This window comes from Triticum aestivum, chromosome 5A (assembly GCF_018294505.1).
Source record: "Triticum aestivum cultivar Chinese Spring chromosome 5A, IWGSC CS RefSeq v2.1, whole genome shotgun sequence".
Taxonomy (NCBI): domain Eukaryota; kingdom Viridiplantae; phylum Streptophyta; class Magnoliopsida; order Poales; family Poaceae; genus Triticum; species Triticum aestivum.
The window spans coordinates 1-25,731 of NC_057806.1; the positions used below are offsets into that span (position 1 = coordinate 1).

Genomic DNA, 25,731 nt, shown 5'->3' on the forward strand with positions numbered 1-25,731 from the left:
TATATATATATATATATATATATATATATATATATGTACAGAATCTGAAAGATGGCAGTCGTTGGCTTCAGCCCCCATGCACATAATGCGGGGGTGCTCGCAGAAGACGCATTTTCACACTTAACCCAACGTCTTGGTCCTACAAAGGAGGTGATAGCGCAGCAGGCCAGGCAACCGGACTATAATGCTTTAACACTTTCACTTAGCCATAGGAGTTTGACAATGAGACTCTTTAGGTAGCTCCTTGGTGGCAACTGCGCTCGTCCGAATTCGGGGCGCGTATGTGCCTGACCGGGAAGCGGCCCTTCGTTAAAGCGGAGGAATCCGATAGATTCCGATAGGTCATCGAGTGGCTGACCAGTCTCACGCTATATCATGACAGTCAGTTTTCGGCTTTATCTACTGAGGTGCTTGCCCTGGCCGAACCGGGGGCACAATCGCAGTAGTTCTCCTGGTGCTACCTTAGCCGATAGAGCGGAACGTAAGGTAGCCGAACTTAGGAGCCGGGCAACCCAACATTTGACCAAAGACATGATTTGGAGCTGATGCATATAATGCCAAAACTCGCGACGCCGAACACTCTCTAAGGTGTTCGGTCTTTATGAGTGCGGGCGAAACAACACTCTTTATTAAAAAAGCCCCTAGTGTCCAGGTACGCGCAAAAATTCTGACGTGGCCACATGCCAAGACGCCAGCCTCCTCCTTGGTTATATTAGAAATAAAAAACCAGGGGATGTGTAGCAACAAGAGACAGTAAAAAAGGTTTACGCAGGGTCTTAATCTAAAAAAGAATCCTTTAGGACGGGTCCCTACTGCACGTCTGCGCCTGTGTCTCCATTGTGTCGTATCCTGGACGGGCGTCGCACGACGTTCATCTGTAAAAGAGAGGAACTGAGTCGAAAACGGGTCATGCCGACAAAGTTTAGAATAAGCAAGTATGAAGTAAGATGTATGAGATTAAGCTTTATTGTCTCTTATTGTATATGCGTGGAGCCCCTAGTGTGGGGGTATATGGCTTCTAGGCCTGCATCAATGATGATTTTGCACCGAACTCGTCTATCCGCGTTCGTGGTCTTGAATGACCTATTTTGAAGTTTATTGGCCAGTGAGGCCATTTTGCTGTGGGGCTGTTAAAGCGGCCGCACAGTCCTCCGCTTGGGGAGGCGCACTTTAGTGCTTCCCCTTCAAAGAGATGATGCCTCGTGGACCGGGCATCTTGAGCGTAAGAGATGCATAATGCGGTATTGCGTTAAAGCGAGTGAAAGCTTCGCGTCCCAGTAGTGCTTGATAGCGACTTGAGAACGAGACGATATGGAAGGTCAGCTTTTCGCGGCAAAGGTTATCGGCAGAGCCGAATGTGACTGTGAGCCGGAGAAAACCCATACAATGGGTGTCCGGACCAGGTATTACCCCTTGAAAGGAGGTTCTGCTGCGGTGGATTCTTGCTGGGTTTATCCCCATGTGCTGGATTGTATCCTGATATATCAGGTTTAGTCCACTGCCGCCGTCCATAAGGACATTTGAAAACTGGAGTCCGCCAATTATTGGATCGAGTATCAAGGCAGTCCAGCCTACATTCTTGATATTCCTAGAATAATCTAGCTGATCGAAGATGATCGGTTTTGACAACCAGTGGCGGGACCCTTTGGGGATGGGCCGTGTGGTGCGTACCTTTACGGGCGCCGCACGTTTTGTTATGTGAAGTGAGTTCACTATTTTTACTTCTTGTGGGAAGTTCTTTTATTTCCTGGTGCTCTGCTTTTGGGGTTCGTCCTCGTCTTCGCTTGGTGTGTCGAGCCCCTTGTGTTCGGCATTGAGTCTGCCGGATTGTTTGAAAACCCAACAGCCTCTGTGGGTATGGTTAGCAGGCTTCCGAGGAGTACTGTGTATCTGACATATCCTGTCCAGGATTTTATTTAGGTTGGATGGATCGTCCCTGTTATCCTGGGGGGGCGATTTTTCCTGATTTTGTCGTGAGCCTTTGAATCCAGCATTGACTGCCGTGCTCTTCAGATTTTTGTCCTTAGTCCAGCGACGGTCCTTGTTGTGTCGCGGTTTTCCGTTTCCATCCCTATTTTCGGATGTACTTGGGTTGCTGGGGCTGCACCTTGCCAACCAGCTGTCCTCCCCTGCACAAAAGCGGGTCATGAGGCTTGTTAGTGCGGCCATTGTTCTTGGCTTTTCTTGGCCGAGGTGTCTGGCGAGCCATTCATCTCGGACATTATGCCTGAAAGCTGCTAAGGCTTCGGCGTCCGGACAGTCGACTATCTGATTCTTTTTAGTGAGGAATCTATTCCAGAATTGCCGAGCTGATTCTCCGGGTTGTTGAGTTATGTGACTAAGATCGTCTGCATCCGGTGGACGGACATAGGTCCCTTGAAAGTTTGCTCGGAAAGCATCCTCGAGCTCTTCCCAGCTTCCAATTGTGTTTTCTGGAAGGCTTTTAAGCCAATGCCGGGCTGGCCCTTTAAGCTTAAGGGGTAGATATTTTATGGCGTGGAGATCATCTCCTCTAGCCATGTGAATGTGGAGGATATAATCCTCGATCCAGACTCCAGGGTCTGTTGTTCCATCATATGCCTCTATGTTTACGGGTTTGAATCCCTCTGGGAATTCATAGTCCAGGACCTCATCGGTGAAACATAGGGGGTGTGCGGCGCCCCTGTATTTGGGTGTGCCAGATTCTGATGATGGCTTCGTAGCATTGCTTACGAGAGCTTGCTTTCTTGGCCCATAAATGGACCTGACTGGGCCATTATGCGAATCCTTAAGTGGGTCGCATGCCGATTTAGGTGCGGCATCGCCTGCCGCTTTATGGGGTCGTCTACCCGACCGTGTGGCTTTTCATTTTTTGAATGCGAGGGCTCTAGGGCCTCTTCGTCGAATTCAGGCAGTAGCTTTCTTTTCGGATAGCTTTTAGTGCGGCGACTGCCGCTGTACTTATCTGTGGTATTGATTACTTTGCTCCATCTAATCCGGAGTGCATCTTCCGCTGTTTTTAGCTTCCGCTTCTGCCTTTTTAGGCTGCGTGCAGTTGCAACGAGTCTCTCGTGGAGATTCTTCTGCTCCATAGGTTTATTCGGCGTGAGGTTGTCTGGAATGCCGTTTTCGCCGGAGGAGGGATGTTCAGTTTCTCTATCCGTGTTTCCCTGTTCGGACGGTTGCTCTAAGGCCTGCTCATCGTCTACCAGCTCGTCCTGCTCTATGGCTGGGTTTTTGTCGAGGCGGGGCTTGGGTCTGCGTTTACGCCGATGCTTTGATTGCTTTTCGGGGGGTCGATCTCCCGTCCCATCCCCTTTTTCCTCGTTGTCGCTTCCTTTAGGGGTATCCACCATGTACACATCGTGGGATGAGGTGGCTGTCCAATGCCCTATGGGCGTTGGTTCGTCGGTATCTCCTGCATCGTCATCCATGTTGTCGATGTCTCCGGAGTCGCAGTTGAGCACGTCGTTTAAATTGTCGACAATGGCTACCAAGTGGGTGGTGGGTGGGCTTTGAATTTCTTCATCGTCCGTATCCCATCCTCGCTGACCGTAATCCGGCCAGGGCTCTCCTGATAAAGAGAGAAACTTTAGAGAATTCAGGATGTCGCCGAAGGGCGAGTGTTGAAAGATGTCCGCGGCGGTGAACTCCATTATTGGCGCCCAATCGGGTTCGATCGGCAAGGACGCGAGGGGTTCGGAGTTCGGAGAGGAATCCGGCTCCTTGGAGTCACGGGCCGTGCAGAGTGCGGGGCTGGCGTTTGGCTTGATCGCCTTTGAGATTACAGCCCCCGAGGTGACGTCCAACCGCTCACCCTCGATTGGCGCAGCTGGCTCCGAATTAAGGGTCAGAGCCGGTGCGTTTGCGGCCTCCAGGGTACTGTTCGACGACAAAGCTAGATCATGCCCCACGAGACAGTGCGGCGCGCTTGGCTATGGCTCGAATCCGTCGAAGATCAAATCTCCGTGGATGTCTGCCGTGTAGTTTAGGCTTCCAATCCTGACTTGATAGCCAGGGGCATAGCTTTCGATCTGCTCCAGGTGGCCAAGTGAATTGGCCCGCAGTGCGAAGCCGCTGAAGACGAAGATCTGTCCGGGGAGAAAAATCTCACCCTGGACCGCATCGTCGTTGATGATCAAAGGAGCCATTGAGCCTAAAGGCGACGACACAGAGGAACTCTCAATGAAAGCACCAATGTCGGTGTCAAAACCGGCGGATCTCGGGTAGGGGGTCCCGAACTGTGCGTCTAGGCCGGATGGTAACAGGAGGCAGGGAACACTTTGTTTTACCCAGGTTCGGGCCCTCTCGATGGAGGTAATACCCTACTCCTGCTTGATTAATATTGATGATATGGGTAGTACAAGAGTAGATCTACCACGAGATCAAGGAGGCTAAACCCTAGAAGCTAGCCTATGGTATGATTGTTGTGTATGGAGTTGATCGCCTACGGACTACAACCCTCCGGTTTATATAGACACCGGATAGGGTTAGGGTTACACATAGTCGGTTACAATGGTAGGAGATCTTGAATATCCGCATCGCCAAGCTTGCCTTCCACGCCAAGGAAAGTCCCATCCGGACACGGGACGAAGTCTTCAATCTTGTATCTTCATAGTCCAGGAGTCCGGCCGAAGGTATAGTCCGGCTACCCGAACACCCCCTAATCCAGGACTCCCTCAGTGACTATGGAGAATCATCACTATCTCATCTGGAAGATTAACTCCCACTCGATTCAAGCGATTGTAGTACTCAGACAATATGAGCACATGCTCAACGATTGAGCTTTTCTCCCTTAGTTTGCAGGCTTAAGAAACTTGTCAGAGGTCTCTTACCTCTTGACGTGGGCACTAGTCTGAAATCCCAATTTCAGTCTTTGGAACATCTCATATGTTCTGCGACGTTTCAAAAACCGTCTTTGGTGCCACAATTCTAAACCGTTAGCATTACGCACTGAACTATCACGTAGTCATCAAAACGTGTATGTCAGATGTTTCCCAACATCTACAAACGATGCTCGAGGTTCAACACACTGAGCGGTGCATTAAGGACATAGCCCTTCTGTGCAGCAATGAGGACAATCCTCAGTTCAGGGACCCAGTCCGCATAATTGCTACTGTCAACTCTCAACTAAATTTTCTCTAGGAACATATCTACACAGTAGAACCAAAGCGTGAGCTACGACATAATTTGCAAAGACCTTTTGACTATGTTCATGATAATTAAGTTCATCTAATCAAATTATTCGATGAACTCCCACTTAGATAGACATCCCTCTAGTCATCTAAGTGATACATGATCCGAGTCAACTAGGCCGTGTACGATCATCACGTGAGACGAACCAGTCATCATCAGTGAACATCTTCATGTTGATCGTATCCACTATATGACTCATGTTCGACCTTTCGGTCTTCCGTGTTCCGAGGCCATGTCTGTACATGCTAGGCTCGTCAAGTCAACCTAAGTGTATTGCGTGTGTAAATCTGGCTTACACCCGTTGTATTCGAACGTTAGAATCTATCACACCCGATCATCACGTGGTGCTTCAAAACAACGAACCTTTGCAACGGTGCACAGTTAGGGGGAACACTTTCTTGAAATTATTGCGAGGGATCATCTTATTTATGCTACCGTCGTTCTAAGCAAATAAGATGTAAACATGACAAACTTCACATGCAAATCATCAAGTGACATGATATGGCCAATATCATCTTGCGCCTTTGATCTCCATCTTCGAGGCGCGGCATGAACACCATCGTCACCGGCATGACACCATGATCTCCATCATCATGATCTCCATCATCGTGTCTTCATGAAGTTGCCTCGCCAACTATTACTTCTACTACTATGGCTAACAGTTAGCAATAAAATAAAGTAATTACATGGCGTTTTCATTGACACGCAGGTCATAAATAAATTAAGACAACTCCTATGGCTCCTGCCAGTTGTCATACTCAGCGACATGCAAGTCATGATTCCTATTACAAGAACATGATCAATCTCATACATCACATATATCATTCATCACATCCTTTTGGCCATATCACATCACATAGCATACCCTGCAAAAACAAGTTAGACGTCCTCTAAATGCTGTTGCATGTTTTACGTGGCTGATATGGGTTTCTAGCAAGAACGTTTCTTACCTACGCAAAACCACAACGGTGATATGCCAATTGCTATTTACCTTTCATAAGGACCCTTTTCATCGAATTCGATCCAACTAAAGTGGGAGAGACAGACATCCGCTAGCCACCTTATGCAACTAGTGCATGTCAGTCGGTGGAACCTGTCTCACGTAAGAGTACGTGTAAGGTCGGTCCGGGCCGCTTCATCCCACAATTCTGCCGAATCAAGATAAGACTAGTAACGGCAAGCAAATTGAACAAATCATCGCCCACAACTACTTTGTGTTCTACTCGTACATAGAATCTACGCATAGACCTAGCTCACGATGCCACTGTTGGGGATCGTAGCAGAAATTCAAAATTTTCCTACGTGTCACCAAGAACAATCTATGGAGAGACTAGCAATGAGAGAGAGGAGTGCATCTACATACCCTTGTAGATTTCTAAGCGGAAGCGTTCAAGAGAACGGGGTTGATGGAGTCGTACTCGTCGTGATCCAAATCACCGATGATCCTAGCGCCGAACGGACGGCACCTCCGCGTTCAACACACGTACGGAGCGGAGACGTCTCCTACTTCTTGATCCAGCAAGGGGGGAGGAGAAGTTGATGGAGATCCAGCAGCACGACGGCGTGGTGGTGGAAGTAGCGGGATCCCGGCAGGGCTTCGCCAAGCACAAGCGGGGAGGAAGAGGTGTCATAGGAGGGAGGGAGGCGCTAGGGCTTCAGGTGTGGCTGCCCTCCCTCCCCTCCACTATATATAGGGGGCTAGGAGGGGCGCCGGCCCCTTGTAGATCCCATCTAGGGAGGGGGGCAGCAGCCCTAGGGGTGGCTTGGCCTCCAAGCCAAGTGGAGGCGCCCCCACCCCTTAGGGTTTCCAACCCTAGGCGCATGGGAGGCCTAAAGGGGGGGCGCACCAGCCCACCAGGGGCTGGTTCCCACGCCCCTTCAGCCCATGGGGCCCTCCGAGACAGGTGGCCCCACCCGGTGGACCCATGGGACCCTTCTGGTGGTCCCGGTACAATACCGATGACTCCCGAAACTCTCCTGGTGGCCGAAACTGGACTTCCTATATATAAATCTTTACCTCCGGACCATTCCGGAACTCCTCGTGATGTCCGGGATCTCATCCGGGACTCCGAACAACTTTCGGTTTACCGCATACTAATATCTCTACAACTCTAGCGTCACCGAACCTTAAGTGTGTAGACCCTACGGGTTCGGGAGACATGTAGACATGACCGAGACAACTCTCCAATCAATAACCAATAGCGGGATCTGGATACCCATGTTGGCTCCCACATGCTCCACAATGATCTCATCGGATGAACCACGATGTCGAGGATTCAATCAATCTCATATTCAATTCCCTTTGTCTACCGGTATAGTACTTCTCCGAGATTCGATCGCCGGTATCCCGATACCTTGTTCAATCTTGTTACCGGCAAGTCTCTTTACTTGTTCCGTAACACATCATCCCGTGATCAACTCCTTGGTCACATTGTGCACATTATGATGATGTCCTACCGAGTGGGCCCAGAGATACCTCTCCATTTACACGGAGTGACAAATCCCAGTCTCGATTCGTGCCAACCCAACAGACACTTTCGGAGATACCTGCAGTGCACCTTTATAGCCACCCAGTTACGTTGTGACGTTTGGCACACCCAAAGCATTCCTACGGTATCCGGGAGTTGCACAATCTCATGGTCTAAGGAAATGATACTTGACATTAGAAAAGCTTTAGCATACGAACTATGATCTTGTGCTAGGCTTAGGATTGGGTCTTGTCCATCACATCATTGTCCTAATGATGTGATCCCGTCATCAACGACATCCAATGTCCATGGTCAGGAAACCGTAACCATCTATTGATCAACGAGCTAGTCAACTAGAGGCTTACTAGGGACATGGTGTTGTCTATGTATCCACACATGTATCTGAGTTTCCTATCAATACAATTCTAGCATGGATAATAAACGATTATCATGAATGAGGAAATATAATAATAACTAATTTATTATTGCCTCTAGGGCATATTCCCAACAGGGGAGACTATCATTTGAAGCACAAGAGCAAGGAGTTCATCATCAACACACCATCTGTTACCTTTTGGAGAGTGGTGTCTCCTAGATTGGTTAGGTGTCACTTAGGAGCCTCCGTCAAGATTGTGGAGTTGAACCAAGGAGTTTGTAAGGGCAAGGAGATCGCCTACTTCGTGAAGATCTACCCAAGTGAGCCAAGTCCTTCGTGGGCGATGGCCATGGTGGGATAGACAAGGTTGCTTCTTCGTGGACCCATCGTGGGTGGAGCCCTCCGTGGACTCACGTAGCCGTTACCCTTCATGGGTTAGTCTCCATCAATGTGGATGTACGATAGCACCACCTATCGGAACCACGCCAAAAATCTCCGTGTCTACATTGTGTTTGCTCCCTTCAAACTCCTCCCCTTTACCTTCATATGCAAATGATTTACATTTCGCTGCTATACTCTTAGAATTGCATGTGTAGGTTGATTGCTTGACTTGTGATAAGTTGCTAAAATCTGCCAAGACTTAAAATTAGGAAAAGGCTAGATTTTTATTTGATCAAGTAGTCTAATCACCCCCCCCCCTCTAGACATACTTTCGATCCTACACCCGTCCATTTCACAAGAACACTAGCTAAGGGTCCTGATACTACCACTTGGATTTGGAACCTTCGTGTTGATGCTCATGATTTCGATAGTCATACTCGTGTTGTCACGCAATTTCAGAACATGTGCCACACGAACAACTTCTTCAAGAGTACCGAACGAGGATTCTTGCAGTCACCATATTCTTCCATGATCAAAGCTTGGTATCTATACAACCATGGTCCCATATTCATGGTCTTACTCCAGTCACCAATCAGTTAAATTGAATTGTCAATATTGTCCTCAATTCTCCTCTAGGTTGCCCCCTCCGCCGGATTCTAAACGGACCTCCTCCGAGTACAGGGCCATAGGGTTGAACCCCTGAGTTGTGTGAACCCTAGCAATCATGAGCAACTTGGCTGCCATCACCGCCTCGTGGATCTCATCCTCCCAAACAAAATCTCCATCGTCCTTTTCATGCAACCTTAATCTCTCCAAGAGATCCTCCACATGTTTCCTCCTTGCTTTGCTACTAGACCCCCCAGCATCACCTATCTTCATGTCTATGTCTATCAAACAGCGAGCAAGAAAACCCAAGCCCTAGATTGTGCTCACCACCAAGGTCCGGAAGGTGTGCCAAGAGACCCCTTGATCAACCCAGGTAACAAGGAGAAAGCTCCAGGTAGATGTTGTGAAAGAGAAACTCTTGGCGACAAGAACCCTAGGTTTTTTACTAGGAGAAGAAACTCGCGTTGAACCGCTGTCGACATGTTGCTTTGCTCGCTGTTGGGATCAAGAGATGTTTGTGAGTCAGAATGATAATCGTGGACGGAGATGGATGTTAAGGTTTATTTTTTTAAGGGAAAGCCTCTCAGCACTTATGTTTTGACGTAACTGAGTTACATTGATTACATATAAGAATATTTTGCAACCAATGTGCATCCCAACCCAAATTCTCCAGAAGCTCGATTCCTTTCAGAAACAACGTTGAGCATATCGTTCAAATGAACTCCACCTGCTACATTACATATAGCATGTCCGAATTGATACATTTTATGTATTAATTTAACCAATTTATTTGAATAATATAAATGGTCCATCTATCTCACATGAGCGCAAGGCGTTCAGCGTTTTGGGCTTCTCCATTTTAGTTGATTGTTTTCACTGCTTCTTCTCATTTATAATTTTCATTATAAAAAATTACTATTGGTATTCCGACAACTGAAATTTGTTTAGTACGATTACTAACATGTTCTGTTTTATTTTAAGCATCATGTTTTTGCTCATTATTCATTGAATTACATGTTTGACGAAGATACAATTTTTTGCCTTACTATTTAGCAAAAGCATGGCTTCCTGTGCACAAGTTGACAACATCAAAACACATGAATGGTCAGTCCGCCCATAAAAATCCCAAGGTTGGGGAAATTGGGGAAATTTAGCATCATTAAATCATGATGACCAATGAAATTGCAGATTATTTATCGCATTCTAATCCAAGACAACTGAAATTAGCCATCATACATCCATCCACCGTACCAAGCAAAATCACAAAATCTCATCTCCCCCTGCACTGCACTTGGAATAGTAGATATATCACCGACAAACAGGATGAATCAAGATGGATACCAAGGATGCTGCTGAGAACTCTCACTTTCTGTCACCCATGCAGCCAACTAACCTTGCCCTGAAAAAAGGTTCAAAGGACAAAAACTACGAACAGACGGACGGACAGTCCTTGTCCATCAAATCAGCATCACTACAGCTGTTAGCACATTATGTAATGCAATCTATCTTTCGAGTAACAACAGGAATAACACATGAATTGTAAATTCCTAAAAAAAAAATCATCCTACATATGGTACTCCCGCTGTAAACAAATGTAACACATTTTAGAACACTACTCCCTCCATTCCACAATGTAGTGCTTCCTCTATCCCCGTGCTTTAACTTTGACCGTAAATTTAACTACCAAGACCGATTGCGGCGGGGGCAAAAGTTATATCAGTGAATTCGTATCCGAAAGAAGTTTCTAATTATGTAACTTTTTCTCCCGCCGCAGTCGGTCTCGTTCGTTAAATTTATGGTCAAAGTTCGACCTCAGGAAACGCGGGCGCACTATATTTTGGAATGGAGGGAGTATAAAGTAGTGACCTAAAACGTCTTACATTTGTTTAAAGAGGGAGTAACTTGTCAATAACCTAGCCTACAAGCAATTCCTTCAGATTTACAAACAACCTTTTTTTCAGATTTACAAACAACCTTTTAACCAGAAACACACAGCCACTATTGTTAGCAAAATAGTATTCCCTCCGTTCCATAATTTTGGTCATGATTTTAGTTCATTTTTTAACTAAAAACCACGACAAGAATTACGAAACGGAGAAAGTATAATAATCAGATAAATATAATTTATTCATGTTATAGTTTTACTAAAATATAGATGGTTCAAAATGTCGGTGGATACTCAAAACATGAACAAAAAAATAAGAGAAGGAAAGTGAAACACAAAGTCAGAACGACACTCGTAATTTCTAAGCACTTACCGTCCAGTCCAAGGTCAAGTTTTCTGACACGAGTGAAAGTAAATCAGGCAAATTGCACTCATCCAAGACAAAAGGTTGTATCCATCAAGGTGCTTAATTTTCTAGATCTCGCCAATGTTTCATGATGCATACATATGCATATAGCATATATGATCAGGTCAAAAATAAAAATGGCTTGCATAAGCATGAGCTTCAGGATGAAGTTTCAGATAATAAAATTAGGAAAAGGCCACGTGAATCTATCGACATGGGACAAGTACAGCTAGCCATTTGCCTTTGCCTTCTCTTACTCCCTCTTATTAAGGCCACTTCGTTTGACCAAATTTGTAGAAAAAAGAACAGTTTTGCTAAAGCACATCTTACATTGAGATTCGTGTGAATATTTTCTTTATGTTTTTCTTTTTCTCTTTATGCTTGATTCACTAACTTAGATGTGCAATAACTAGAGCACATCTATATGTGCCCTAGACACACCCAAAAAAGAACACCAGATCAGTCATGAAATAGGTCTTCGTAATAATGTATTTATTGGGTATTGTATACATGTTGATATTTTCTTCTACAAACTTGCTCGAATTTAGAACAGTTTTGACTTAACCAGACTAAGTGGCCTTAAAACTTTGATGGAGGAAGCAACTGACAAGTGATGATGCTTTGCCTCAGTTAATAAACTAGCATTCGGTCCTACTTCTACCATGCTACATGCATATATATACTTGTGCTAAGTTTTTGGACACATGCAGATTATTTGCTACATACGACTTAGATTTCTCACTGCAGGATAGTGCCAAATGCTACAGGAGTTGTAATACAAAATAACATTTTAGTTTCTCCACAAAAACTTGCGATCTTTTTAACAAAAAACTGGTGTGGATCTACATAGAAGCATGGCTTACAATGAATTCCAAGTTCGTTAAACTGTAAGGGATCAAAATAACATCTAGACCTATATACAGAAAACATTTGTATGAAAAAGACTCTTAATGACGAACTGAAACATTGACACATCCAGCTAGTTGAAAGAGGTTACCAAGACAAGGTGTAGTAATACCCAGTGCATCCAGGAATCTCCATCCCTGGACCTCAACAAACATAAAAACAATAAAAACTTTTGACTGATATTCCACATGGAGTGATAGTGGTGCATAACAAGAAAAGACTTTCTTAGAACCCTTTTCGTAAAGCAAGCACAACTAATAGAGGAAAGATGAACATCACAAGCCCATTCGCACAGAATATCAGAAGTAGATAGCAGTGTGGACTTTCAGTCTACATCAAATTCTCAAAAAGATCCATAACTTCAACGATCCCACAGAAAAGGAAATGACAAGCTACATTTGTTTGTATTTTGATCACTTCACACGCACCTATTGCCCCATTCACTAATCATCCTACAGGTGGAGAAAGGTGGCATGGCAAAATGTAGGGATGAAAGAGTTTAGAGTTCTTGGCATTTCATTTGCCGTACCATAGCCATCCCAAATAGCAAAGAAATGCTAAATTCAGAAAGGACGGGTATTAAGGAAGAAACCAGATGACCAACATAAGAACATGTGAATATCCAATATTGACAAAATTCAGTATCGCTGCGTCTAGACATGACTCATTTAGCAAAATTTATTGCAGAATCATCATATTTCAAAAGAGAAAAAAGAAATGATGTTATATGGTGTTCAACCACACAAGTTACCCAGATGTCAACCAGGGCACCTTCAGTATCATTACGCCTACACATGACTCATCTAGCAAAATTAATGACAGAATCATCAGATTTCAAAAGAGAAAAAGAAATGATGTTCTATGGTGTTCAAACACAAGTTACCCAGATATCAACCAGGGCACCTTCAGTATCACTACATCTACACATGACTCGTCTAGCAAAATTAATCGCAGAATCATCAGATTTCAATAGGGGGGAAATAATGTTATATGGTGTTCAAACACACAAGTTACCCAGATAACAACCAGGGTACCTTCTTCTGTTGGTCCTTTAGGATATATAAGTGCATGCAGCAGAGGCCCTGGCAGAAACCCTGAACGAAAAAAAGAATTAGAATCTTTAACCCAAATATAAATTGCATAAATAAATTAGTAACAAGGAAGGCCTGTTTTTGTATCAAATAAAATATCAAAAGAGCTTGTCAAGCAGTGAGAAACGACCAGTGCATTGATCACTGCACAGTAAGTAAATGCCTGAGGCCAAGCATTGCAAAACAGGCGAGCTTAAACATCAGCAGAGTGCTTGGCAGCACAAATGAGAAGTGTGCCTGCTACACCCACATTACAAGCACATGCAAAGATTTGTCACTCCAGTTACTAGAAATACATAGAACCTCGATGGTCGAACATACAAGCCAGTACAATTGTTAAATGAAGTTAGGCACAGTTTCATGTATATCTTGTAAATCATTGGGAAAATGTATACACGGAATGTAATGCCAGCCGGCCAGTTGTCTTACAAGCAACAGAACTATCCAAATGGTAAGTGCATGCAGCAAGGTCCGTAAGACAGCATCTCTTCAGCAACCCCATGCTTCGTCCATTTGGGCACGCACTCAGATCTCATAGCTCCCAGACACAAGATAGAAATGCCGATGATTAGACAAGAGGAACCCAAGTTGTAGTTTACAATGTCAAGAGGAATCAACATCTTATTTTCACTTGCCAGTGATAAATGGATGGCTAAGTGCCTGTGATACGGTTATCCTCTTATCTGGATCTAAGACAAATATTTTTTCAAGAAGGTCTTTAAAATTGGAGAGCATTTTTGGGTCCTCGCCAGGAAAATTTGAAACCAAAGAACCAAAATCCTTCAGTTTGATGTTAAGAATCAACTTCCTCATAGGCTGCTGACAAAAATAGAATAAATTAGTGGTTTGAAACATTTATATAACATACATTACAAATTACAAATTAAAGAGTATTGCATACGAACCTTTTTGGTCACAGGATCTTCCTCAATAGCGTTAAAATTGAGATCTTGGTCAAAGTGTTGCATCGTGAAAGCACCCTACAAAATTGGGAGCATTACTTAGAAAAATACTTGTATATTCAACCAGAGTTCATCAGGATTACATGAGTATGTAGTCTTCCAACTGTGAAGTTAATACAAGAATCAAGCATGAAAACGAGCAAGTATGTAAAGTTCATGATGATTTTCTAACCTTTCGGAGCATCTTCTTAGGGAAGGGGCCCTTCAGTTCCATATGAAGACGAAGCATATCATTATTAGTTGCACCTGGAAACAGGACCTTTCCAGTAGAAAGTTCATATAGGCAGCAGCCGACTGACCAGATGTCCAATGGGTGATCATAGGGCAACCCAAGAACTGTAATAGAAATAATTCATTAGAGGTAAATACATTTTGAATAGAAGTATGTGTATGCAGACAACCTGCGAGCAGAAACATTATAAAATAAAATAGCAAAAAAAGGTACAAGAAAAAAGAACTCACTGATCTCAGGTGCCCGATAGAAACGGCTGACAAGATAAGGGGTGACCTCATTCATTCCAGCAAGCATAGCATTGCCAAAATCGCATAGCTTCAGGACATTCTTAGCATCATTCACCTACAATATCAAAGGGGTACAATTAAAATCATCATAGTGCCAACCCAGTTGTGTGTGACTTTCTAAGCAACTAGTAGCTAAAGCTCTACAGGGTGTTTCATACGATCAAATTTGACAAGAGATTACAAAACATAATACAGTAGAGTGAAAGATATGCAGGGCAAGATGCCATACCAGCATATTGTCTGGCTTTATATCACAGTGCAGAACTTTGCAGTTTTTCAGGTGCTTCAGAGCGATGAAAAGCTGCTTTGAATATGCCCTCACAGCAGTCAGTTTAAGCCCAATATTGCGACCAAATTTCTTTAGTACCTCACGGAGATTCATATTTAAAGATTCAAAAACTAAGCAAAGATGGTTCCGGTACATGAAACTAGAAATGAACCGCACGCAGTGGCGCCTGTCCTCACGATCCGCGCTTGCCAATTTTTCTAATATTGAAACCTCTTGCTTACCAGCCTTATACCTGTAGAAACAAATACTGAATTAAATCATCGCACAAGAATCAAATTAAAAGTTCATGTTTTATTCTGCGTATTACAGGCATTGGCTATTAAAATGCTTCTATAGGATACTCACATTGTCTCGTTCTTGCGAATAATTTTAATAGCAACTACTTCAGGATCATCTTTCCCAGCTTTAAGATCCTTTGCCCGCACGACTGTTGAGAACACCCCCTTCCCATGCGCGGCTGTAATTTCATAACGGCCATCCAACAATTCCCCAAATCGATGAGCTGTAGAGAGTAGCAAAGGTAAGGTACAAGAAAAGTGTGCGGCCATATTTAACAAAACAACAAGAAATAGGTAGACTTGAGCATAATATAGAGCAGAACTTACTATAGTAACCCTCAGGATCATCCCAATTATCATGCAGAGCATTTTTCTCAATACACAAGCCGTCTCCCTTGCCCTGCACAACCAAATGATCTCGAACTGAGTAAACAGTAAAAGGGTATTTTAATATGACGCTGGGAAAATAAATTTCATCTTCAAAGTTTAAACAGAACAAGGTGTCATGGACAATCAGAGCAGCAGGAGATATATCTTTTTAACTTCTGTATTGACATGTCTAAAGAAAACTGATAAGAGCCATACCAATTTCCGAAATCCTGCAGGTGACTCTCCAAAGATGTCATCACAAAACATATCTGCCGATCTCTCACTCTGAAAATTAACAGGACCAATATAAATTTTCTGCTTAATAAACTGTGTAGCAGGGTAAGAGAACAAAATTACCTTTGGAGTACCCTCTCCAAGGCCTGAAACACCTGTTGTCCCCTCATTGCCCAATGCTTCAGCACAGGCTAAAACAGCATCATGAGCAGGGGACTTACCCACATTGAAGTCTGCCTCACCAACAAATGCATCTGAAGAGTCCTGCTTATTTTCAGCTTCCTCGTTGTCCGTAGAATTGCTATCATTATCACCTTTCATATCTACAGTCTCATCTTTATCCACTGCTCTTGCTTCTGTACAATAAACAGACATTTATCACAACAAAGTTCGTTCAATGGGACATAAACTAGTACACGTACATTCGTTAGCCCATGAATAGGTCAAATTTAGCTAATCAAGTTACCTTCATCATTGCTTCTAGGTAAAGATTCCGGTTGCTGCTTCTGTGCTTGTTGCTGCCTATATTTCGCCATAATAGCTTCTTTCCTTCTCCTCGCTTCCTCCTTAATTTTTTCAGGGTCATCTTCTTCCTGCATTGCTAACTGTTGCTCAATTTTCTCTTGATACTCTTCTTCATCTTCCTCCCTAATACCACAAGGACAGAAGTATGGGGTGCCAGAAAATAAAAGCAACAAAACAAATAAGATAGCAGATCGTGTGAACAACGCCTTACTTGAAAGAATGTTCCTTCACTTCTCTAGATCGATGGCTTCTGCTGTCTACATCTCTACCTTTCTCCCCAGATCTTGACCTGTCTTTATGAGCATCAGACGTGCTATATTTCGAGCGTGTAGAGTCCTTGTGTCTATCACTACTGCTAATTCTGTCCTTGCGTTCTCCAGCTCCACTTCTACGAGTTTCACTTTCTCTATCCCTGTGCCGGCCCCTGTCTCTATCATCTCTCACTTTATCCCTTTCATGTCCAGTAGCAACCGTGACATAATCTTTATAACGATCCTTGCTTGTATCCCTTTTATGATGGTCTTTATGCCTTGAGCTACCACTTCGCCTTTCCCTCTCCCTGCTTTCTTCACGAGTGTGGTGTGCGCTCTCCCTTCTGTCAGGTCTACTATGACTGCTGCTCCTTTCTCTGTGCCTACGATCAACATTGTCTCTATCTATGCTGCTGTGCCTTCTTTCATCCATATATCTTTCCCGGCTATCACGCCTATCACTATGTCCATCACGAACAACACGACTGCTGCTCCTTTCTCTGTCGTCTTCCCGTGTCCTAGTTGCATGCCTACCAAAACCATTCCTGTCGTTGTTGTCACGATCAGGGTCAGCCCTTGGACTTGCCCGCGAACCATTAGCTTTGGCATCAGCTTCTCCGGACCTTGGGTGATTCCTAGAATGAACCTCTTCAATGTGGTTCCTGGAGGAAGGAGATCTCTTGGTGGTGTGATCTCTCTGATGAGAATCGTTATTAGAGGACAGAGTTTGACGCTCGTCCTCATGGTTCCTTCCCCTGTCCTTTGTCGGCCGTGGAGACTTTGACACCCTGTGACTCTGTTCATGTCCTTTACCATTATTATCCTCGTCACCTGAAAAGATACCTACGCTTTCAGAGCCACGAGCAGTGTGATTCAACCTGCCTTCATCTTTTGAGGGCGGAGAATGACTAGGCTGCGTCACGTCAACGGCCGAGTTGGTGCCAGCATGATCACCGACTAGCTCCTGCACTTGAAACACGTCAAAAGGTAAGTAGATTTCCCGGCTCGGGTAGCAAGCAGCATGGATGGAGAAAGCACAGAAGAAGAAAAAAACTACATACTATTCTTTTCGTTCGAGCTGTTGGTTGGTGGTTCCAAGTGATTCATTCAGGAATTTGCCTAGCTGCTCTGGCTAGGATTTCGAATCTAGGGTTAACAAAGAGTTGCAGCTGAACAATCGAGGCTTAATATAGTGTTGCCTAGACTGAGAGAGGGCACACAGCATGTATAATTAGCAGAGACTTTGAATTGGCGAGCACAGCATGACGGGAGAGGGGGTGAGGGAGAAGGGGGCAGACAGACCGGGTCGGCTCGCGGAGATGCGGGGTCGTCCCCGCGGGGGCCGCCATCGACTTCCATAGCCCCGCCGGCGCCGGCGCCGGCATCGTCTAGTATCTCCCCCTCCTCGACGTCTTCTCCGTCGGCCGCGGAGGGCGGCGGGGGCTGGGCGTCGTCCGGACGGCGGTGGCGGTGGTGGTGGCGGTGGTGGTGCCTGCGGCGCTTCGGGGAGGCGTCGGGGGCGGGGTCCGCGTCGTCGCGCTCCCGGCGGCGCCGGTGCTTGGCGGGGGATCCGGGCGGCGACGGCGACGGCGACGGGTCTCCGGCCATTGGAGCGATGAGGTAGGGTTAGGGTTTGGTTCGCGAATCGGGGCGGACGGCGAGTCGGAGGAAGATGCGGTGCGCTCCGTCGGCTTTGCTTTATTGGTTGGTTGGGGTCGGACGGCTGACTGACAGGGTGGCCCCGCACGTTCCATTCCAGATTCGATTTCCACTCCAAAGTCCAAAGTGGGTCAAATTTATTCTTTATTTCATTACAAAAAAAAAAGTGAGCCACCTACGGCCTCTGACAGCGCTTTGAGTCTACATATATATGACAAAACAGTATAACTAAACTACATAGGCCCTCTAACAGCAGAAATTGCTTTTGGAGGCCGAGCTCCATAAAGATCTTCACATGCAAGATTCAAAAATCGTGAAAATCCATATTTTTACATTTCAAAATTTTTGAAAGAAAATACATATGTAGGTTGAGGCGTAGTGCACAAGTGTATAATTTTTCAGATGATATACGTAGAAATGAGGTTGTGAAAAAATAATAATATGTGACTTTTTAACACATGATACTATTCATCTTTTCAGACCATGAATTTGTCTTTTTTACAGATCACATTTCAACGTATTTCATTTTCAAATTTTACACACATGCACATCACATTCCTTAGTTTACTTGTACAAATTTTTTCAGATTATTTTGAAATTAAAACATTTGAATTTTGAAATCCGGCCTCCATGAAGGCCGAGATCCAAAACGATATTCTCCTCTGACAGCGTTTTAAACTGTGAGAGGGTGCCCGATCACACATGTGGATGTACAAAATCATTCCGCTATCTTGCTGCTTCGCTTGGGCCATGTCAGTTGTGTCAGCTAGCCGCTACTCCGGAGATAAAGCTAGAAACCCTCACGTTAATTCGGATTAGTATCTATAATTGGTTGTTTAAGCATGACGTTGATGAGCTATTGCCCCCTCAAATTATTTGGATCTTTTTTCATATACAAAAAAGTACGTAAGATTTCCTTTTTTCTTTATCCATTCCGCTCCTTTCATTGTGCTCTCCCATTCGTTCAATGTTTAGCTCCTCTTCGTCTTCTATTGTTTGTACTTCGACGACGTTAAACACATGGGTCAAGCGCAGTAAAATCTGACGAGTCCACATCTCTCTATCGCACGTCGTTTTACTACTTCCATCCCAACCTCAAACAGGTTTGCGCCGCCGCCTGCTCCTATCCTCCTCTATCGCAACCCCTAGTGCGACATCACTTGTCCGTCGCCTCGTCCAACCTCTAATGAGTGTTTTAATATGTGATGGCCGTCTGATCACACGTACGGCGCTACTTTTAGGCCAACCCGGTTGTGTCAATTGGGCCGCTGCTTCAGAAATCAAGCTAGGCGCTCTAACGTTAACCGGGTTGTTATATATGATTAGTTGTTCAAGCATGACATTGACGGGCTACTGCTCCGCCGAATCATCTGAAACTTTCTGACCTATCTAAAAAATACGCAAGGAGTTTTTTATTCCGCTCCTTTATCATTCATTCAATGTGTACCTCCTCTTCGTTGCGCATCGTCCGCACTTTGACGACGCCAAACCCATGGGCCAAGCCCAGGAAAACCCGACCAGCCCACATCTCTCTACCTCACACGTCGTTTTACTACTCCTATCCCAACCTCGAACAGATTTTTGCACCGCCGCCCGTCCTCTCTCCTCCTCTGACGCAAACCCTAGTGCATCATCACGCATCCGTTGCCTCGTCCATCTTTTAATGAGTGACTATCTTTGATATCTATATATGATACAAAATAGTGAAAGAATACATCTAAAGACTCGAATTCAAATGCATCTGGATGATTCTGATCAGCCGAGACCGGCCTCGTAATGGAATTTCGGTTCTAGATGGAGCAAATTCGTTTTTTCACAGCGGTGGGAGAGATCAGTCGAGTGGGCAAAAAGGAGTAGGTGGTTAATTTACGCAGCTAAAGCCCAAATGGATCCGAATTTGGTGGGAAATTACAGCGGAAGTGCCACACATCACATCCCAGCGTGAGTCTGCGTCTCCACTCCCCCGCACCCTCCCCGGCCAGATCCACCTCCCCGGCCGCCCGCCCGGCCGCCTCCCAGCCCCCCCTAGCTCCTCCGCATCCAGATCCTGCGGCCGGTAATGGCGCCGTTGCCTCCGCATCCGCAAGCAGCGCCGCCGCTCTGAGCCGCTCTCCACGCATCGCGGAGTCTCCGTCTCCGTCGCCGTCGCCGTCGCCGGCCACCCCACCGCTGCCTCGACCACGCCCCCTACCCACCCGAGGTATGCAGCGGGTGCACGGCCTCTCTCAGTTTTAGCGGAATTGATCCATGCTGCTGCTTCTAGTTAGCTGTTGTTACTCAGAGATGCTGCAATATCACCGTCTGAATGTACTACTAGCACTAGCAGTGAGTGAGTGAGTGAGTTAGTTCGGCTGTAACTAGTGGCAACGACGATGGTTTTCTTTGTGGTATTAGCAGATACTCACTACTACGTATCACTTAGCAGTGAGTGAGTGAGTGAGGTCGGCTGTAATCAGTTTACCAGTGACAACAACGATGATTTTGTCTCTGATATTACCGGACACTCTCTAGTCTAGTTTGATGCCGAGTCGTATAATGAATTTGTTTTCAACACAAGGTTCTGCTCTTCGATGCTTACAGGTTGATGTTGAAGACCTATAGAGCTCAAAAGACCCAGATGGTACTACTGGCATAATGCAGCCTTCAGACATTTGGAAGGCGCATGCGTCGCAGCAGCAGCAGTCGGAGGGGTCAGGGCTGGACATGGAGAGGAACAACGGATGCAACGGCCATAACTGCTGCCCGTCCCCTCTCCAGCCCGTCGCCTCAGCTGGTCAGCACTCCGAAAGCAGCGCCGCCTACTTCTCTTGGCCCACGTCTACGCTGATGCACGGCTCCGCCGAGGGCCGCGCCAACTACTTTGGGAACCTGCAGAAGGGCGTGCTGCCGGGACACCTTGGCCGCCTGCCCAAAGGCCAGCAGGCCACCACCTTGCTCGATCTCATGATTATAAGGGCGTTCCACAGCAAGATCCTGCGCCGCTTCAGCCTTGGCACGGCCATAGGCTTTCGGATCAGGAAGGGCACGTTGACCGACACGCCTGCCATCCTCGTGTTTGTTGCTCGCAAGGTTAACAAGAAGTGGCTCAGGCCTACGCAGTGCCTTCCAGCCGCCCTTGAGGTACACTTGGTTTTGTTGTTTGTTTTTAGCAATTTCTTATTTAGTCCACACTAGTATGAACTTTCATAACCTGTATCTGTGAATGTTCCTTCCATGAACAGGGACCTGGGGGTGTGTGGTGTGATGTTGATGTTGTTGAGTTCTCTTATTATGGTGCACCAGCACCGACTCCAAAGGAACAATTGTATGACGAGCTTGTTGATGGGCTGCGGGGTAGTGATCCATCTATAGGCTCTGGTTCACAGGTCATATTTTTTTTCCACAGCTACTGTTGCCTGTTTGCCCTGTCCTCTTCACAGTTAACTAGTTATTACACCTCACATCCGTAGGATTGCAGTCTGGATGAATTTGCTGTGGGATTCATTCACGCTGTATTTTATTTAGTTTTACTTCCATTGACTCAAAACTTCTTAAAACATTCCTATGTTTTCCTATGATGCAACCGAACAACCTGTCAATACTATGGTTTTCCTACTCTTATATGTTTACCAAACCCTGCTTTGCTATAAATCATACACCACAAAGACCAGAGATTCTGTTTTTTTATTCCATTCATTTTCATTTAGTACATCAAAATCATTATTTATCTGTCAGCTCTCGACACACACATCAGTTTCATGCATTGACACTGAATAACTCTGGACATACATACCAGTCTCATACTCCCATGAATTGATATTGTGACTTAGTTGTTTCGGTTTTAATTCTCAGGTAGCTAGTCTTGAAACATACGGGACTTTGGGTGCCATCGTGAAGAGTCGAACTGGCAACAAGCAAGTAGGCTTCCTAACGAACAGACATGTTGCAGTTGACCTGGATTATCCTAATCAGAAGATGTTCCATCCGTTGCCCCCTAATCTTGGACCTGGAGTTTACCTTGGTGCTGTTGAGAGAGCCACATCTTTTATCACGGATGATGTTTGGTATGGTATCTATGCGGGAACGAACCCAGGTAACATTTTTCGTCATCACAGATTGCTTCATATATTTGTTCAACTATTCAACTGCCGACTCTAGTGAAACAGAAAATGAAATGTTTCTGAGTATTTCGTGTTTTTGGCATACATGGCGTATCTTGTACTCCATTCACCACGCTCATTTCATGCTTTTGCTGCCATTTTTTTTCCTTATAATGCTCTTGTTCTCATAAATTGAAATGCCATTTACCTGTGCGGTGCATCTGCAGAAACATTTGTCCGTGCTGATGGTGCATTTATACCATTTGCGGACGACTTTGACATTACCAATGTCAGCACCTCAGTTAAAGGAGTTGGACTCATCGGTGACATCAAGGCAATCGATCTGCAGTCCCCGATTGGCAGTCTCATCGGGAAGCAAGTTGTGAAAGTTGGAAGAAGCTCAGGCCATACGACAGGGACCGTCATGGCATATGCTCTTGAATACAACGACGAGAAGGGCATATGCTTTTTCACCGACTTCCTTGTCGTCGGGGAGAACCAGCAAACGTTTGATCTTGAAGGGGACAGCGGAAGCCTTATAATCTTAACAGGACAAGATGGTGAGAAGCCACAGCCTATAGGGATTATATGGGGTGGCACGGCCAACCGCGGAAGGTTGAAGCTGAAAAGTGGGCAGGGCCCAGAGAACTGGACGAGTGGTGTTGATCTGGGGCGCCTTCTTGACCTCCTTGAGCTCGATCTGATCACGACAAGCGAAGGGCTGCAAGGTCTGTCCTTTTCCTAACACTGAGTGAGTGTTGTCTGCTGGACACACAACAGCTAGACAGACATGTTGTTGTCAGCATCCCTTGTTTGTAGCATCACCTTGATTTCCTCCTCTCTTTGTTGGTTGGCACAACAGAGGCCCTGGAGGAGCAGAGGATCACGGTGGCGGCTGCCAATTCTATGGCCACCGAGTCGTCGCCGCACGTGGCCACCACCCCGCAAGAAGCCGAGAAAGTGGACAAGATCTACGAGCCCCTGGGGATCAACATCCAGCAGCTTCCACGGGACGGCTCTGCCAACTCGACGGACCAGCCCTTTGGGCCCGACGAGTTCCACGTCGACACGGTGGATGGGGTAAACAGCAACGTGGAGGAGCGGCAGTTCATCCCGAACCTGATGGGCATGTCCCCGATGCGCGACGAGCAAGGAGGCAACGGCGAGCTGGAAAACAACTGCAACCTGGAGAGCTCGGCGGAGGACATCTGCTTCTCGCTGCACCTGGGCGAGCGGGAGCCCAAGAGGCTCCGCTCCGACACGACGACGGTGGACATAGACCTGCAGAAATGAGAGAGGGGCCGTGGCATCTTGTTCCTTTCATCGTGCCCCTCTGTATGCGTTGTTGTTGTTGTTGGATTGGAGGCGATTGCGATTTGTGGATGGAAAAATAAAACCCCATTGATCGATCTGTGAGATGAGAACCTGCTGTTGTATTGCTCGCTGGGACCCGACCGACAGAGTTTTACCACAGCAGTAGTTTCAGGTGAAAACGATGGCGCTGTCATCTGTATGTGTACTACTCCTGGTAGTACTTCCTCCGTTCCAAATTACTCGTCGCAGAAATGGATGTATCTAGAACTAAAATACACCTGCGACAAGTAATTCGGAACGGAGGGAGTAGTAGTGAACTGTTGCGTGATTTATTTAACTCCCAACTCGTCAGCCAACTAACCAGTACGTATATGTGAATAAAGGAAGGAAAACATGTAGCATTACACAGGCCTGTATGGCTGCATGGAATTACTAGTCACAGAAATGGATGTATCTGGATGTATTTTAGTTGTAGATACATCCATTTTTATCCACTTTTGAGACGAGTAATTTGGAATGGAGGGAGTATGTTTCATGTCAAGTTTTGTACTACTACTAGCAAAAGTGCCCGTTGCAATGTGCGTTGCAACGGATGAACAACAAAAAAATCATAAAATTTATAGACCCAAAATAAAATAATTCAAGTTCAGGCAAATTGCACCAATATGTCATCAGTTTTACAGATTGATAATTAAGAATAAATGATCCAAGAGAGCAAAGAACATGAGACATCAAATTTATGACAAAAAAGAAATAGATCAAAGATTTTTAATGATGTCGGTAGTGAAACACAAAAAATACATGCTAGCCAAATAAGTATGACTTAATATCCAGACATATGAGTGTCGTCTATTTTAACATGGTGGCTCACCATGTTTCCACACAATGTCCATGTGATCGTAATGCACGTGGTAAATCCCTAGGCAATGAGCTTATCACTGCACGACACACTTGCCATTGTCTCGCGCAAGGAAATATTTAAATCTTTAAAAACAAATCTCATCGACCAAGAACTACTCTCAATGCCTAGACATATAAAGACTTTCCAAAAACTAATCAAATCCTAGACATAAAATACTTCTGAATCGGCGAACAGTTTTTCGAATCGACAAACATCTTTTATAAATTAGGACATCTTTAAAAAATCACGAACATTTGTTTTGTTTTTAGAGAAACATTTATTGAAATGCATGGATAGTTTTTGAATTCATGAATATTTTTTGACTCAGCTAACATTTTTTGAATTGATGACTTTTTTAAATTGGGGGATGAATTTTAAATTTCGCAAAAGACATTTGATTTTTTGAAAATTTTCTTGGACATTTTTTTTCCAGATTCACGAATATGTTTTGAATACACAATCATTTTTTTGAAAATCATGAACATGATTTTACTTCCTGACATGTTTTTCCAGATTGTGATTTTTTATAATTTGCGACAGTTTTGTAAAATCACCAACATTTTTTGAAACAGCGAAAATTTTATGATTTCCCGAAGTTTTTTTAATTCACTATTATTTCTCTAAAATTTGGTTATAACTGAAAACTTTTATAATTTGGAATTGTCAAATTAATTTCAAGAAGAAAAAACTAAAACAGAAATGAGAAAAGAAAAGAAAAGACAAAATGAAAAAAAGGAGCGTCACACCCGGTAGGCCGGCCCCATGGAGGAGGTGCCTAAGAAAAAGGAGGCAAAAAATGGTATTACCAGGATTCGAACCCAGGCCTACACGGTAGAAGCAACAGCCTGGTGGCTCCAGGCTGGTAGTACGCTTGCGTTGTAGACACGGCATCGCTAGTCTAAAAGCACAGTTCACGGCGGCGCCTTTGAAAATAAAAACCAAATCGTTTTCTTAACTTACCGAGTGGCATAGCGGGTAATTTATAGCTAATTCGGAGGCAATTATTTGGACGGACGACCAGAAGCACTATTTACTTTATTATAAAAAAAATAAA

The 25,731-nt window shown here is 45.0% G+C and overlaps 2 protein-coding genes across 3 annotated transcripts; one reads left to right on the forward strand and one right to left on the reverse strand.

Annotated features, from left to right (window-relative positions):
- Positions 1-10,146: 10,146 nt before the first annotated feature.
- Positions 10,147-18,369, reverse strand: LOC123101895 (serine/threonine-protein kinase prpf4B). 2 transcript variants are annotated; one of them, XR_006448613.1, is made up of 13 exons: positions 18,027-18,369; positions 16,685-17,688; positions 16,415-16,596; positions 16,072-16,304; positions 15,931-15,999; positions 15,673-15,745; positions 15,413-15,569; positions 15,008-15,299; positions 14,719-14,833; positions 14,429-14,592; positions 14,200-14,274; positions 13,724-14,110; positions 10,147-13,297 (listed from the first exon to the last, which is right to left on the reverse strand). XR_006448613.1 is itself a non-coding variant. In XM_044523138.1 (12 exons), the coding sequence occupies exons 1-12, from the start codon at positions 18,330-18,332 to the stop codon at positions 13,922-13,924; spliced, it is 2,859 nt and encodes a 952-aa protein (XP_044379073.1). In that variant the 5' UTR covers positions 18,333-18,369; the 3' UTR covers positions 13,636-13,921. The 2 variants fall into 2 exon arrangements, 1 of the variants encoding a protein (XP_044379073.1); XM_044523138.1 differs by lacking the exon at positions 10,147-13,297 and having other exon boundaries at positions 13,636-14,110.
- Positions 18,370-20,298: 1,929 nt separating this feature from the next.
- LOC123101896 (protein NARROW LEAF 1) lies at positions 20,299-23,900 on the forward strand. Its single transcript, XM_044523139.1, has 6 exons — positions 20,299-20,583; positions 20,964-21,503; positions 21,605-21,748; positions 22,215-22,455; positions 22,690-23,190; positions 23,325-23,900. Exons 2-6 carry the CDS (start codon positions 21,018-21,020, stop codon positions 23,753-23,755), a joined length of 1,803 nt encoding a protein of 600 aa, XP_044379074.1. The 5' UTR covers positions 20,299-20,583; positions 20,964-21,017; the 3' UTR covers positions 23,756-23,900.
- The last annotated feature ends 1,831 nt before the right edge of the window (positions 23,901-25,731 follow it).

Bases quoted from the DNA above. Each gene is read 5' to 3' on its own strand.
- LOC123101896 (XM_044523139.1), top strand. From the start codon at position 21,018: ATGCAGCCTTCAGACATTTGGAAGGCGCATGCGTCGCAGCAGCAGCAG. The intron at 21,749-22,214 runs GTCATATTTTTT...TTTAATTCTCAG, and splicing joins CTATAGGCTCTGGTTCACAG to GTAGCTAGTCTTGAAACATA. The intron at 23,191-23,324 runs GTCTGTCCTTTT...TTGGCACAACAG, and splicing joins GACAAGCGAAGGGCTGCAAG to AGGCCCTGGAGGAGCAGAGG.
- LOC123101895 (XM_044523138.1), bottom strand. From the start codon at position 18,332: ATGGCCGGAGACCCGTCGCCGTCGCCGTCGCCGCCCGGATCCCCCGCC. The intron at 17,689-18,026 runs GTCTGTCTGCCC...TTTCAAGTGCAG, and splicing joins CATCTCCGCGAGCCGACCCG to GAGCTAGTCGGTGATCATGC. The intron at 15,746-15,930 runs GTATGGCTCTTA...TTGGTTGTGCAG, and splicing joins CTGCAGGATTTCGGAAATTG to GGCAAGGGAGACGGCTTGTG.